Here is a 14,195-nt window from a genome sequence, read left to right as displayed (position 1 = left end):
AGGCCCCCAACCCTCACTTAAGACTCAGGTCAAATTCCCACTTTCAGCCTGTAGAACTCTAGAATTCAAGCCCACAGACCCCTTCTGATTCCAGAACAACAGGACTGGAGTTCCTCCCTCGATGCTCCCTGATCCTCCTTTGCTTACAGCCCAGGAACCCAATCTCCAGACCCTCCGCCCGCACCCCCAAGACGCAGGAATCTAGGAACCCCCGATCGCTGGTCCTTTAAGACCTAGCACCTAAGAACCGAAGCTCCAATACCCTGTACCTCCCTCCCTCCAGACCCCAAAGTGTCAATTCTCAGATCCCTCCAACAGTGGAAGCCTGGAATCCCAGCCCAGAGATTCATTTCCTCACAAGTTCCAGGAACGTAAACCACAGCCCCCCATCACGCCCCAGAACCTCCACCGTGGCCCCAACCCTCCGCTTTCTTGAAAACTTAAGCCATCCGGACCCCAGTCCCCCTCACCTTAAGTGGCTTCAGGGGCTCCAGCCGTGTGCCCCCTACCTCCTCGGCCTTCCTGCCCCGACCACGGCCCCGGCCCCGAGGTTTCTTGGCTCCATCAGTGGGTGTGGAGGCTGAGGCTGGCCCAGCAGTGGTGGGGACCTCCAGCGGGCGGATCCGGGGCCTACCCCGGGGCCGGGGTGGGCCATCGCGCTTGGCCTTTGTCGGCTTGCGGCCACGGCGCCTGGGGCCATCGGGGCCTGGGTTGGGTGGGCAGAAGTCGATGTCACCCAGGGGTGAAAGGGCCGGGCGGGAACGGCAGCTGGACACCAGGTCGGGCAGGCGCCGAGGGTTGAGGCGGATATCAGCGGGCACATCGGCCTTGTCCTCATCCGCCTCAAACTCGTACTCCTGGGCGTACAACTTCTTGGGCGTCTGGAAGGGCGGGTCGCGGCGCCGTAGCAGGTGGAAGGAGGACGTCTTGAGCAGCTTCTTTGGCTTGGTAGAGCAGAAGATGGGTGAGGTCAAGCCTCCCTTGGGCTCGGAGGCAGGTGGCGGCGGTGGAGGGGGAGGCGGGGGTGGCGGGGCCGCCTGGTGTGGCCCACTCTGGATCAGGCCCAGAGGCTCGGCATTGACCGTGGAGGGCAGCTCAGGCGGTTTGTTGGGGTCCAGGCCCAGGCCCGGCGTCTCAGGCCCAGCTCCAGACGCCCGGCTAGGGCAGTAGGGCCCATAGGGATCATAGGCAGGGGGGCCCGGAGGCGGCCCAGTCCCCGCCTTGGGGTCACCCTCGTCCTCAGGCGGCCCAGCCTTGCCATAGTCGTCTGCCGCCCCTCCGCCGAACATCTCCTCCATGGTGGGGAAGAAGCTGCGCTCCTCGTCTTGGAGCAAGGAGTCAGGAAAACAGATGGACGTGAGTGGCACAAAGCGGGGGGCCTTTGTGCCTTGCGGGCTGGGGCTGCGGTAGGCACCTGAGGGATCCTTGCCCTCGGTATTAGGTGGGCCTACGCCAGTGTCACCAGGCCCTGGGGGCAGTGGCTCCAGGGCCCCAAGCAACTCCTGCATGGCGCCTGGGGGCTCCAGACTCTCCTCGGGTCGCAGGCGGGGGCTGGGGGCACCAGGCTCCAGGCCGTGGCTTCGGAGGTGGGCCTCAAGCTGGAGGGGCATGGGTGGCGGAGGTGGGGGCGGCGGCGGGGGCGCCTGGGGCGCCCCATCACGGGTGGCTGGCTCAAGGAGATGAACGCCAACCTTGGGGGCACTGGGAGAGGGGCTGGGGGCGTGGCTAAGGACAGAAGGGAGCAGTTGTGGTGGGGGAGGCGGAGGCAGCACCAGTGGGAGGTCAGGGCCCCCGGCCTCCAGGAGGAGGCCGTGGGGCGTGGGCTGGGCAGGCTGAGCTGTGGGAGGTGGGGGCGGCGGGCTCTTTTGGAGAAAGGCCCCCAGCTCCTTGGCACCTGCCCCATAGTGGACCACTGAGGTGGCCAGCCCCTCGGGTGTCTCGCCACCTCGTTCCGGCCCTTTCTTCTTCTCCTTCAGCCTCCCCAGGCCCAGCTCCAGGGCTGCTGTGGCACCCTCGTCGAGGCTGGCACTCGTCCGGATGACACTCTGCAGGTGATACCTCTGGGGGTCTTCCTTGGCCAGCTCGTAGGGTGTGCCCGGTGGACCCCCGGCCCCACCACTACCCCCAAGTCCCTTGGAGGCATCCGCTGCCCCATCTTCACCCACCAAGCCGTCTGCCCCTGAGGTCCGCGGGGGGCTGGGTGCCTGTAGGAGATGCTGGATGAGGAATTCCTCATCTTCCGTGCGCTCGGCAGGAGGCCCGCCGGGGCCAGCCAGCAGCTCCGAGCCATCCCCTTTGCCTTTGTAGCCACCTGCTCCGGCTGCATAGCTGCCGGCTCCCGGAGGCGCCAGGAAAGGGGCCGAGGCCAAGACGGAACTCAGGTATTTGCCAGGGGCTCCCGGAGAGCCGACTCCAGGCGGGCGGCCGGGGGCAGGCGGCGACTGCAGTGGGCGGATGATGTGAGAAGGGCTGGCCTCGCCGCCACCCCCCAGGGAGCTGGGCCCCCAGCCACCTCCGTGACCCGAGAGCGCCGGGGAATGGCCAGTACTGTAGCTGAGCGAGGGGCTGGCTGTGGGCAGCCCCTGGGAATGGGCAGCTGGCCCGGGGTACGGCTCACCCTGAACCCCATACAGCTGCCCCTGCAGCTGATCCGGGGAGTAGCTCTGACACGTGGCTAGGCCAGGAGGCGGGGGGCCACTGGGGGGCTGTGGGGGCCCCCCAGAGTAGCTAGGGCCTTTGCTCAAGTCCTGTGCTTGACCCCCTCCAAACCCTTGCCCGTAGGCCTGGGGTCCTAGAAGCCCTTGGGGCTGTCCAGGGGAATAGGCTTGGCCCCCGGCCCCGCCAGCCCCAGAGGCCTTCCCAGTGGCATAGGCTGCTGCTGGCCCACCCAGACTCTGGCATTTGGGCGTGGCGGTTGAACGGGGCGGGGGGGGCCTGTTGGCAGCACCCGCAGCTGCTCCGTAACCGCCTTTGCCTGTCTTGTAACCGGGCGACTGAATGATGGGGCGGTAACCTCCAGCGCCACCCGCAGCCCCACCTCCTCCAGCCGCCTCTGGGCCTGCAGCCCGGCCCGATGCTCCAGCCGTGGCTCCGCTGGGCCCAGCCTTGCTAGGCTCGCCAGCACCAGGGGAGGGCTCCCCGCCGCCCAGGGGGCTACAGGCCAGGTTAGCCCTGTGGCCCATGGAGGAGTAGCTGCCTCCACAGCTCAGGTAATGCTGGAGGGCGTGGGCTGGTGGCGGGGGCGGCGGGGGCTGTGCACTTGCCGGCCGCTGGTAGTGCTTGATGACGGTGTCCTGGCGGGGCAGGGCCCGCTCGGGTGGCGGGGGGCCCGGGGCAGCACCCGAGAAGTTGTAGAGCTGTGGGGAAGATTGCTCGGCGGCAGCGGCAGCAGCGGAAGAGGAAGCCAGCAGGTTGAACTGAGTCGGGAGGTGGCGGGGGGGTGGGGGTGGGTCAGGAGGGCCGGGGCGGTAAGGAGGGGTCTGGGCCGGGCCGAGACCAGCAGGCCCCAGGACACCGCCCCCTGCCAGGCGCTCGAAGCCCAGCGAGGATGGCACCGTGGGTGCTTGCGAGGGCTTTAGGTGCAACACATCATGAGGGGACAGGAGCCCGTTAGCTGGGGGACTGAATGGGGGATCTTGAAGGCTGAGGGACGAGGGCACTGGGAAGGGGCGGCTGCCGAAGGAAGCCGGGTGCTGGTAGGCCGACAGGGCAGAGGAGGATGGAAAGGTGCTGGAACCCGGCAGGGCGCCCGAAATGAAGAGCTCCGTGGGGCCTGGCGTGTGCATGGCTAGGGATGACGGAGAAGACCACAGGTCAGGGCGGACCACATGCCAGCCCCACCCTGGCCCTCCTGGATCGGCGCTGGGCTTACCTGTTTGCCAGGAAGGACTGCGGAACTGGGAGAGGAGAGAGGAGGCAGAGGGGCCAGGCTGGGGGCCCCGGGACTCCAGGGCCGAGATGAGGTTCATGACGGAGGCGTCGGGCCCTGCTGAGCCCGCGTGGTGGAGGCCAGTGTCGAAGAGTCCAGAGAGGCCTGGCCAAGGACAAGGGGGTTAGAGTCAGCAAAGTGGGGTATAAGGCCAAGTTGAAAGGGAAAAGGAAGAGGCCAAAAGCAAGTCAGGTCAGGGAAAAGGGTTGGAAAATGTAAAGAGATAGATTCCAAGGGGATAAAGTGGACACAGCCAAGCTGAGGAGACAGGGCAGAGGATAACAAAGGGGAAAAAGGAAAGCAATAAGCAGGATGGAGTGTAGTCCAATCGTAAGGGCAGGGAGCCCAGGAGAGGAAAGGTAAACAAAAGAGTAGAAAAACCCAGAATCAAAGGAAGTGGGCACAACAGGACAGAGTTCTTGGTGGAAGGGGGAGGGAGACACAAAAGGATTTGGGCAATTCTAGCAAGGAAGGGGAAAAGATGGGATGACTGGAGCCACTTAGTAGGAAGAGGGCAGGTCTAAAGGGATTGAGTTCAAGTGGGAGGATCCAGAAAAAAAACAAAAAAACAAAAAAAAATAAAATAAAGAGGAGACAAGGGAAGGAGCCAACCAGGAAAGTTAAGGATCAAATTGGATAATGTAATCTACTTGCACGTCCACCCAGGAAGAAGGAAACCAATCAGAATCGTTAGAGGTAGGACTACAGGGAAAAGAATAAGGTGGTGGGCAGACCCAAGGAAAAACAGGGAGGTCCAAAGACTTAGAGCCAATCAGAAAGAAAAGGAATCAGGAAGAACGAATTCAGAGCGCCAAGGAGCCAAGAGGATGGGCAAACCTAGAGGGAAAGGATTGGGGTGGGATAGACAGGAGGAAAAGCCTGGAAGAGAAGGTGGGATTTGGGGGCTGAGGGGACGGGGCCAATTGGAGCGAAAGAGGCGGGGCCAGAGACAAGGGTGGACGAATCCAGCGTGAAATTGAGCAGGGACCAGCAGCCTCAGAGGCAACCAATCAGAGGAGAGGCAGCAAGGGGCGGGCCAGGACGCAGGGCACGGCCAATTAGGAGGGGTGGAACTTTCAGCAGCCAACCAGCTGCCTGGGAGGGAGGGCCAGCCCAGGCGGGGCGGGACGGGGGCCGTACCTGCTGGGTGGTGGTTGGTGGCATAGCTTTGCAGTGGGTGGGGGGCCGCGTAGGCCTGGCGGTGTAAGATGTCGGTCTCGGGGTGCGAGGTCCTGGAGCTGCCATAGACCAAGCTGGGGGGAAGGGAGAGATGTTAGGGTGTCCTCTGCAGCTACCCTAGGAGAATGGAACTCAGCAAATCCCCCGGGGTGTGGGGGGAATCTTACAGCTGACTGGGGGTTATCCCTAAGGAACCTTGGGCCCTAAAGGAAAGAAGACCAAGGGAACCGGGGTACCCAATGAAAAGAGCCATGAAACATTCCCCACTCAAGCCCCAATAAATAGAGCCCAGATAGTCTCACGTTTACAAACAGACATGCACAACGACGAGGCAAACAGAAGAGGGTGAAGAGTCAGAGGGAAGTGCCCCAAGTTGAAAATTCAAAAGGCATGGACTTCCTACCGAGCCCACTATCCCCTGGACGACACAAGGCCCCGGGGCCCACCTGAGGGGTGCACACGGACGCCCACTCTAATGCAGACACGTGGGAACACATGGCCCTGAACCTCATATAGGGTCCCGAGTCAGGAGCAGGAGGTAGATTGTTCCCCAAAAGGCTGGGATGGGGGGTGGGGAGGGGATAGGACTAGGGGAAAGTACCAGGTACAAGTGTGAACATGAACAACGTCCATCCCGCGGGGTTGAGGTTCAAATGCATGGGCCCTTGCAAAGCCAGGTGTGTGTGCAAACGACTATCCAGCTCACCCGTGGGGAAGGAAATATACAGAGCGAGAAGTCCCAAATGGAAAATCCTAACACATGTGGGGTCATGCCCAGCCATGCTGGGAAACCCAGGAGGTGGGGGGGTTGGGGACAGGTGAAGAGTGAAGGCAGGACATAAACAGCAGGAAGGGGGCTGATTCGCAGGTGAGCAGGGTGCCAACTAAGCACCAACAGGGCCCACGCTCACGCACACAACCACACACCAGGGAAATATCTGAATCTTCCCATGCAACGGCCCCAATTCACGGCTGGGACTCAAGAGGTCAAATACTCCGCTCCTCGCCATCCACTAGGATTCTCTGCCTTTGGGGGGTGGGGGAGCCCAAGGGGGCGTGTCTCAGATTCCAGGACCCCCCCCCTCACACACACAGAACCCCAGCTTGGGAAGGGGGCGGGGCCCCGTGCCCACTCTGCGCGCGGAATTTCGGGGGGGGGGGGCCCGAGTGGCGCGGCCTCGCGCAGTCCCGGAACAATAGGACGGGAGGGGGGGCTCCCCCCAGGTCTGCGTTCTAATTCTCCTTTCCATCCCACCTATGCAAGAGCAGAGCCCGGGATGCAGGGAGGAGGGATCAGCAAGCCGGGAATCCAAGGATGGGGGGAAATCCAGGCCTTGCTTCGCCAGTCCCTCCCACCTTCCCAGGGCCTTTCCGTCCGAAATTGTTTTGCACCCCCATTTTCCCGCTGCATCTCTCCCTTTGCATGCCGGAGCTGGCTTTGGCGGAGTTTGCAATTTGCAAACTGGGGCGGCGGCGTTGTTGCAAACCGAGGAAGGCCGCTCCCTTGCAAGCCGGAGGGGAGTTTGCGATGCACGCTTCGCCAGGCGGGCCAGGCCCGGCCGGGCTGGGCCCCCACCCCTTGGCCCCTTCCTCCAGGCCACCCTCAGCTCCTTACCTAGCTTTCGCTGACCTCTCGTAACTCCATCCCGCCCCGGCGCCGAGCGGGTCCCCGAAGCCGGCGCTGGGGTAGTTCCTGTCCATGAATTGGCCGCGGTGGAAATTGGGGGGAGGGGGAGGGAGGGAGGGAGGGAGGGGGCGCGCGCGCGCTCTCCTCCGCCGCCGCTCCCTCCGCTGCTGCTTTTTTTTTTCCCCTCTCTCTCTCTCTCTCTCTCTCTTTTTCTTTGCAGCCGCCGAAGGCCCGGGAAGGCCCCGGGCTGGGGAGGGAGGGGGCAGGGGCGGAGGGGCGGGCAAGGGAGGGGGTGCAGCCGCCGAGCCAAGGAGGGGGGAAGGGGGGTTCCCCCTGGAGGGAAAGGGGGGTAGGAGGGACCCCGCTGTCTCCGCCTTTGCCCCGGCGCTTGCAAGAGAGAAGGGAGGGAGCGCGCTCAGGAGGGGGCGTCCCGGGCGGCCCCGGGGTGGGTGCGGGCGCTGGGTGCTCGCTCTCTCGCCGCCGCCGCCGCCGCCTCCTCCTCCTCTGCGCTCACGGTGCAGCCATCTTTGCACAAGGCGGCTGGGGGAGGGGGGAGGGGAAGGGGGGGCGGGCGGCGGGGTGTCTGGCTGCGCTCCGCTTCCTCCCACAATCCCGTGCAAATGCAAAAAAAAAAAAAAAAGAGAGAGCGAGAGAGAGAAAGATACAGAGCGCTAGCACGGCCTGGGGGTGTAGGGCGCAGCGTTTGTACAGAAAGCCAACTCCGCCGCGCGCAGACGCACCCGGGAATGCAATTCAGTTTGATTTTTATTTTTTATTTTTTGCGTTCACTTTTTGTCTCTTTTACGAAAGCATTGTAATTTATGAGAGAAGCACAACTCCAGTCTCCCGGTGCAATGCGAGCCTGACCCCAAAGAGCACACTTGCAAATATGCCCCCCACCCTTTCCCTGGATTGCAGAGCGCCCGTGTGCGTGCAAGGAGAGCACACGAAAACATGCGCGTGTGTGTGGCCCGTAGCACTGGAGGGCGATGGCCTTGTCACACCTGCTCACTCACGCGAGTCGGTACACCGGGCCCACGCGCCGGGGTCCGAGTTTCCACGCAAGCCTACCCCCGGGGGGCGGGGCTGCCGGGTACCCCCACCGTCAGGAGAGCGTGGGGGCCCGCGAGTAACCCGGGACGAGGGAACACGTTGGCCGGGGATACGCGTGTATCCGTACTTGGCGGAAACACGTGTGCCAGGGTAGGCCTCGGGCCGGACGACCACTACTCCCACCACTCCTCAAGCTCAGCTACGTGGTTTAAGAGGCCTGGGGGCTCTGGAATCCGCTGTGAATCTGGGGAACACCGGCTCTGAAACAGCTCTTCAGCGAGGCCTCCTGAGGCTGCATGGGGAGGGGCACAATGGGGAGTCAAAGACCCGGCTGTTTTTCCCCCCTCAACTAAGACCACTCCGACCCGCCCGCGGGCGTCTCAGCCAATCGCGGACCCTCTGGGTACAAGACCCACCCTCCTGTAAGGCTCCACACCGACAACGCTGGGCCACGCCCCCAGACAATTGCATAGGACCCCGCCCCCGCGCTCCAAGCCTCGCCCCGGATAATAAGCTCAAAATTCCAAGTCCCGCCCCTGAGCCCACGCCCCTCCTCTCGCAGCATCCTCCCCTCTGAGCCCCACCCCCGGGTAGAAGCCCAGCCCAGTACCTGGTGTAGGGGGGCGGAGGTGCGTCGTGCACCCCAGAGGCCGCCAGCGCCTGCTCGTAGGTGGGGAGACCTGGGGGTGGCGGTGGAGGCAGGGGCGTCGGGGGGCCTACATTGCCCAAGGGACTCAGGGGGTTAATGAGCTCAGCCCTGGGGACAGAAAGTACACTGTTAGCAGGAGAGACCTACAGGATAGAGAGATTTGGGAGGAGGAGGGAAGACCTAGGGACACAGAGACTCTGAGGGTGGAAGGGAGAAAGACCAGAGGAAATGAGGGTCACCTTGAACCTGACCCGCCACACAGAAAAGCTCCTCAGAATGAGAGGCGGACGAACACAGGCAGACAGACATCAACTGCTGAGACATACTCAATCACAGACATACATGTGTTCCAGACACAGGGAGAGTCATGGAGAAAAAAACCAGCCCTGCAGAGAGGTAGGCAGACACACACTGATACAGACATAACACAGAGATACACCCAGTCACAAATCTCCCAGTGCCCCTCTTATAATAAACTCTTCCTAAAAACCCCCAGACCCACTATACTTCCAAGACTGACACTCAAGCACCTTTTTAGACCCTGCCACTGAGAAACACATGCCTAGACAACTCATAAGGCACACACAAACATGTGTGACAGCCTGTCACCACGGAAACTGACATGCTACAGACACCCAGAGACCTTACCGCTAACAGCCTCGCCAGACACGATACACACAGAGCGATAGTCACACATAAATACGGTACCATGAAGACACACAGCAGATACTGAATGAGCTCCTACTGTGTGCCAGCTACTGAGGATATAGTCAGACAGACAGACAGCCACGCGACTGGACATACGCAAGCTCACAGACTGACTTTCCACGTGACAGTCTTCTCAGACCTTTCCTCTGGTGCCCACCTGCCTGCCCCAATCCTTGACTCGTCTCCTCCTTCCTCTCCTCCCCCTGCTTTCCAGCCCTCAAACGCCTTCTCTCTGAATCACCCTTACTCTTGGGGACAGGGCTGCTGGCCTCTACCCCGTCGTCGGCAGTGCAGATACCAAAAGGCTCCCAAGCTGGCCAGGACAATGAGCAGGATGCCCGATGTCAGCCCCACAGCCAGGCCAGCTACATCCACACGTCCACGCCCTGCAGTGGGGAAGGGGGGGGGGGGGTGGCACCGTGTCAGGGGCTGTCACCCACCTCAACAACCCAATGCCTTCCCACAGAGGGAGGAGTACAGGCCAAGAAGCAAAGCAGAACTGGGGCCACTTCCTAGGTATGTGACTCCAGGCAACTGAACGTACGCATTTCTATAAGCCTCCATCTGCTGCCCTGTAAAATGGGAATAACTCCTCCCCCACAGGCTGTGAAATTCATTGAGATCAAACACATAAAGGGTCTACGATAACTTCATCCAGGACTAGAAAATATGGCAGCTGTATCCCCGTGGTGACAGAGGCACCCCTCCCTGGACGCAGTGTGGCTTGAGTCCCTCCTAAACAAAATCCATCTGGGTAGGGAGCTCAGCTGCCCCCACACTGACCGTTGCCCGATTTAGCAAATAATAATGTATGATACCCTATTAAATACTAATTTTAGATATACAATGAATAATTTTTTTTTTTAGTATAACTATGCCCCATGTAATATTTAGGACACTAGGGGTGCCTGGGTGGCTCAGTCACTTAAACATCTGACTCTTGATTTAGGGTCAGGTCATGATCTCACAGTTCGTCAGTTCAAGTCCCAAATCTGGCTCCACGCTGACAGAGTGTAGCCTGCTTGGAATTCTCTCTCTCTTCTCTCTGCCCACCCCCCCCCCACCCCCCACACTCGCTCTCTCTCTCAAAATAAATAAATAAACTTAAAAATTGTTTTTAAAAAGGGGCATCTGGGTGGTTCAGTCGTTTGAGCGTCTGATTTTGGCTCGGTTCATGATCTCATGGTTTATGGGTTCAAGCCTCACGTCAGGCTCTGTGCTGACAGCTCAGAGCCTGGAGCCTGCTTCGGATTCTGTGTCTCCCTCTCTCTCTGCCCCTCCCCTGCTCACACTCTGTCTCTCTCTCAAAAATAAAAACATTTAAAAACTTTTTAATAAAAAATTTTAAAAAGAACATACTTAGACTAAAAAATTTATTCATGTGCATTTTTTAATGTTTATTTATTTATGGTGAGAGAGAGAGAAAGCATGAACAGGGGAGGGGTAGAGAGAGAGGGACAGAGAGAATCCCAAGCAGGCTCGGAACTGTTAGGGCAGAGCCCGACACGGGACTTGATCGCACAAACTGTGAGATCATGACCTGAGCTGAAATCAAGAGCCCAGTTGGATGTCTTAACCCCTTAACCGACTGAGCAACCCAGGCGTCCCTATTCTTGTGTGTTTAAAATTCAAATTTAACTGATGGGGGTGGGGTGTCCTGTGTTTTATCTAACAACACTTCCCCTCTGGAACGCAGTCCCTTTACCAACCACTGAGGCCACTGAGGGACGAGACCTCAACTCTGAAGGAAGAGGAGAATGCACAGGAAGGCTTCTGAATTTACTGGGCTATGAAAAATCCATTTATCAATGGGGGAATTTAGACCTCCCCCCAGCAACAGATCATTGGGTGTCTAGAACTCTGGGGGACCCTTTGCTAGGACCCTAGGCCTTTAGCAATCCAAGGCCATGCTTCTGAGGAGAAACAGGCACACAGGGAGAACTCCAAAGGTCTGTGAGGCCCTCCTCTGTCTTGCTGCTGGGGAGACTTCCTGTAGCACTGGGTGGGGAGCTTTCCTCAAACAGTGAATCTCTGGTGGCTTTTAGCCCCCTTAGCGAAGAGCTGCGCCCAGAAGGCAGGCCCTCCAGATTCTGATATGTTTCAGGTGGATTCAAGAAGCCACCGGGCCACACTAGGCCAGCAGCGAGGTAGTTACCTCCCCTAGCAACCAGGCTCCAGTGTGAGGACTCCAGCAGACCCAGGGCTTGTTGCTAAGGGGCATCCACCCTAGCAACCAGGCCACGGGGAGGGGTGGGGGATCTGGTACCGGGAGGGGGTTCCTCCCTGGGCAGTGGGCCTTGGGTCCTGAGCCTGGCTAGGTGTGGTTGCTAGGGAGGCCTCCTTAGTAACCAGGCCAAGGCTGGGATGGGCCCGTGGGGGAGGGGAAGCCAGCCAGGTAGTGAGTGCTGCAGGCTTCCTTGGTCCGGCCTGGCCAGGCCTCGTTGCTAAGGAGCAGTCCCCCCTTAGCAACAAGACTGCAGCCATGGTGGGGCCTTAGAACTCACAGGAAGGGTTGGGGGTGGGCGGACCGGGCAGGTGAGGATGCACAGGCTTCCAATGCCCGGCCTGCCTTGGCCAGGCCCTGTTGCTAGGGAGCAGTCCCCCTAGCAACCAAGCTGCAAAAGGGGCCGGGGCTCTGCACTCCGAAGAGGTTAGCACCTCTGAGCCTGAAGCCCGACAGGCCCCTGGGCTGTCACCCCTCTCTCCACCCGCACTTCCTCCTTCCTAAGGACAGGAGGCCTCCTCCAGATAAGTGTGGTAGGTTCCTCAGGCAGGGGCTCTAGTCTCAAAGGAGGGGACTCTTTTGATAACCACCTCCAGGAACTCAGGGAGCATGGAATTTGCAGGAGGCACATTTGGGGCGGGGGGTGTGGGTTCGGACCTCCACGGGAAGGGGGGCTGCCTTAGCTGCACAGAACAAGAGGGGTTCCCCCCACGCCCCCACTCACCTCCTTTGCCATTGTAGATGTAGCTCTCCCAAAAGCGCTCCTTGAAGGGGTAAGAATAGAGCGGGTGGAAAGACAGCACGTCAGCTGGGAGAGTCCATCCCCCCAACCTACCTGCGCCCCGACTTCTGAGACCCAGGGTAGAGGGAGTTGGGGGCCAGGACATCCCAGGGCCTGGGGAGAGGGGCTCTCACCGTCAGAGTGTTGTCCTCAAAATACTCCCGGGCCTCCTCCCAGGAACACCGCTCCTCACGACATTCCCGTTCCAGGTTCCCCGGTGTGAGAAGCTCCAGGTCCCAGTGATTGGCTCGTGGAATCCGGCTACGGCTTCTTAGAAAGCTCTGGGCTTCTGGGGAGTCCAGGAAGACTTCTGCACCCAAAGAACATGAAACATAGAAAAATGGGGGGCTCCCGGGACTGGGGACATGGAAGAATCTCAACCTCAGGGGATGGGGAACTGTGGAGTGCTCAGGGAGGAGGGGACCGGAGGCAAGGGTTCCTGGGTCAGGGGACGGTGGAGTCTGCGCCTGGACACGGGCTCTTCCCCCAGACACTCACCTGGGTCTTGGTCCCCACTGGGTGAGGTGTCCAAGCAGGTGGTCAATCCCAGGTACAGAAGCAGCAGAGAGGGGGAGCCCCTCATATTTTACGAACACCTGAAACGGGGCGTGGTGGAGACATCAGGTGCCTCAGCCCCTGGGGAATGGGGCCAGGTCACCCTGACTGGACTCTATGGTCCACAAATTGTAATGATTTGTAATAATAATAGCAGACGCTTACCTAGGCTGTATCCTGGGCCAGGTAGTTCAAGGTAGTTTACCTATATCGACTCCATTTAGTTTTCACAGAAGTGCTGTTCTTATCCCCGCTTTACAGATGAGGAAACTGAGGCACGGAGAGATAAACGAATTGCCCAAGGTCATGCGATTTGCAAGATTCAGAAGCGGGATTTGAGTGAAAGCTGTGTGTGCCTCCAGAGACTGGAGCAGGGAGCTTATCTTTTTCTCTACCGGTCTGCAGCGCCCAGCATGAATTTCGGCACATAGTAGGTGCTCTTGACCATGTCTGTTGGTGATCAAGATTCCTTTCTTCCAGGTAGTTTCCACCTATACGTGCCTCTCCCTGTGCTCATTACCACATCCACCCACAGAGATCAAAGATTACAGGAGAGACCAGAACAGGAGAGGCAAAGAGTATATTCTTGGGTCCAGGGGGGCAAAGGGAGTGGGGGTCCTGGACCCCTGGGACTGGGGGACCCAAGCTTCTGAGTCCCAGAGGGGCAGAGAACTGGGGGACCAGGGTCTCCAAGCCAGGCTCTGCCTCCAGGGGACATTCACTTACCTGCCCAGACCTGTGAGCGACTGTCCCCTCTTCTTTAATTGGGGCTTCCTGGGCCAGGCCAGCTAAGGCCAGCTGTGAATGGGGGATAGGGGAGAGGGGAGGGGAGTGAAAGGAGGGGTGCCCCTCTCCCTGTAATCAGACGGATCCCGGTTTCTGGCAGAGGGGCGGGGTTTGTGATTACCTGTCCTGGGCGGGACTCAGGTAAGGGACAAAGTATTTAAAGGGACCTTAGGATGAAGGGCCTAAGGTCCAGAGCCTTGTAGGGACGCCAGGGTTCCTGACACCGACACCGTGGAGGCACTTAGGGGACTGGATATGCACCTCTTCCCTTGTTTGTCCCCTGGGATGGAAGCTTGCCTGGGTGAGCTAGGGAAATAAATGTCTAAGTGTCCAGAAGCCTAGATGTCTAGAAACCGGTGGGAAATGTATGCCTTGGTCCCTGGGGGTAGGTGGTCGATGCTGTAGTAAATTCCCGTTTTCTGAGGTGATTTGAAGGACTTTGACTTCCGATTTCTCACTTGCTCTCCTTATAAATTGGAGACAGGGGAGTTGTCCCTTCTCAATTGTCTCTCAACACGCAGCAAGAAAAGTGGCTAATATACTTGGGGAAGTGAGCTTCCCGATCTCTAGAGGAAGTGGTTAATCCTTCAATTCAGACTTGCAGAGACGCAAAGCCTGGACATAACCAGTAAATCGTCCGCCCTGGGAAACGCCTAGTGTATACTAAGCGTGCCCTATACTCGTGCCAGCGGCACCAACCGGAAC

At 59.6% G+C, this 14,195-nt stretch overlaps 2 protein-coding genes across 3 annotated transcripts in view; both read right to left on the bottom strand.

Moving 5' to 3' along the window:
- PRR12 (proline rich 12) overlaps positions 1–7,289 on the bottom strand; it is a 31,958-nt gene extending 24,669 nt beyond the window's left edge. The window contains 4 exon segments of the mRNA XM_053905633.1: positions 471–3,787; positions 3,872–4,033; positions 5,069–5,181; positions 6,723–7,289. Coding sequence (XP_053761608.1) covers positions 471–3,787; positions 3,872–4,033; positions 5,069–5,181; positions 6,723–6,808 — 3,678 coding nt within the window. The 5' untranslated portion in view covers positions 6,809–7,289.
- Positions 7,290–7,481: 192 nt separating this feature from the next.
- PRRG2 (proline rich and Gla domain 2) lies at positions 7,482–13,748 on the bottom strand. 2 transcript variants are annotated; one of them, XM_053905630.1, is made up of 8 exons: positions 13,431–13,743; positions 12,870–12,974; positions 12,648–12,745; positions 12,284–12,459; positions 12,093–12,132; positions 9,392–9,530; positions 8,398–8,544; positions 7,482–8,079 (listed from the first exon to the last, which is right to left on the bottom strand). In XM_053905630.1, exons 3-8 carry the CDS (start codon positions 12,730–12,732, stop codon positions 8,061–8,063), a joined length of 606 nt encoding a protein of 201 aa, XP_053761605.1. In that variant the 5' UTR covers positions 12,733–12,745; positions 12,870–12,974; positions 13,431–13,743; the 3' UTR covers positions 7,482–8,060. The 2 variants fall into 2 exon arrangements, with proteins under 2 accessions (XP_053761605.1, XP_053761606.1); XM_053905631.1 differs by lacking the exon at positions 12,870–12,974 and having other exon boundaries at positions 13,431–13,748.
- Between the last annotated feature and the right edge of the window lie 447 nt (positions 13,749–14,195).

The sequence above is a fragment of the Panthera pardus genome, unplaced genomic scaffold (genome assembly GCF_024362965.1).
Source record: "Panthera pardus isolate Hobbes unplaced genomic scaffold, ASM2436296v1 HiC_scaffold_18, whole genome shotgun sequence".
Classification (NCBI taxonomy): Eukaryota; Metazoa; Chordata; class Mammalia; order Carnivora; family Felidae; genus Panthera; species Panthera pardus.
Note: the sequence above shows the minus strand (reverse complement) of the source record. Positions and strands in the feature narration are given on the sequence as shown.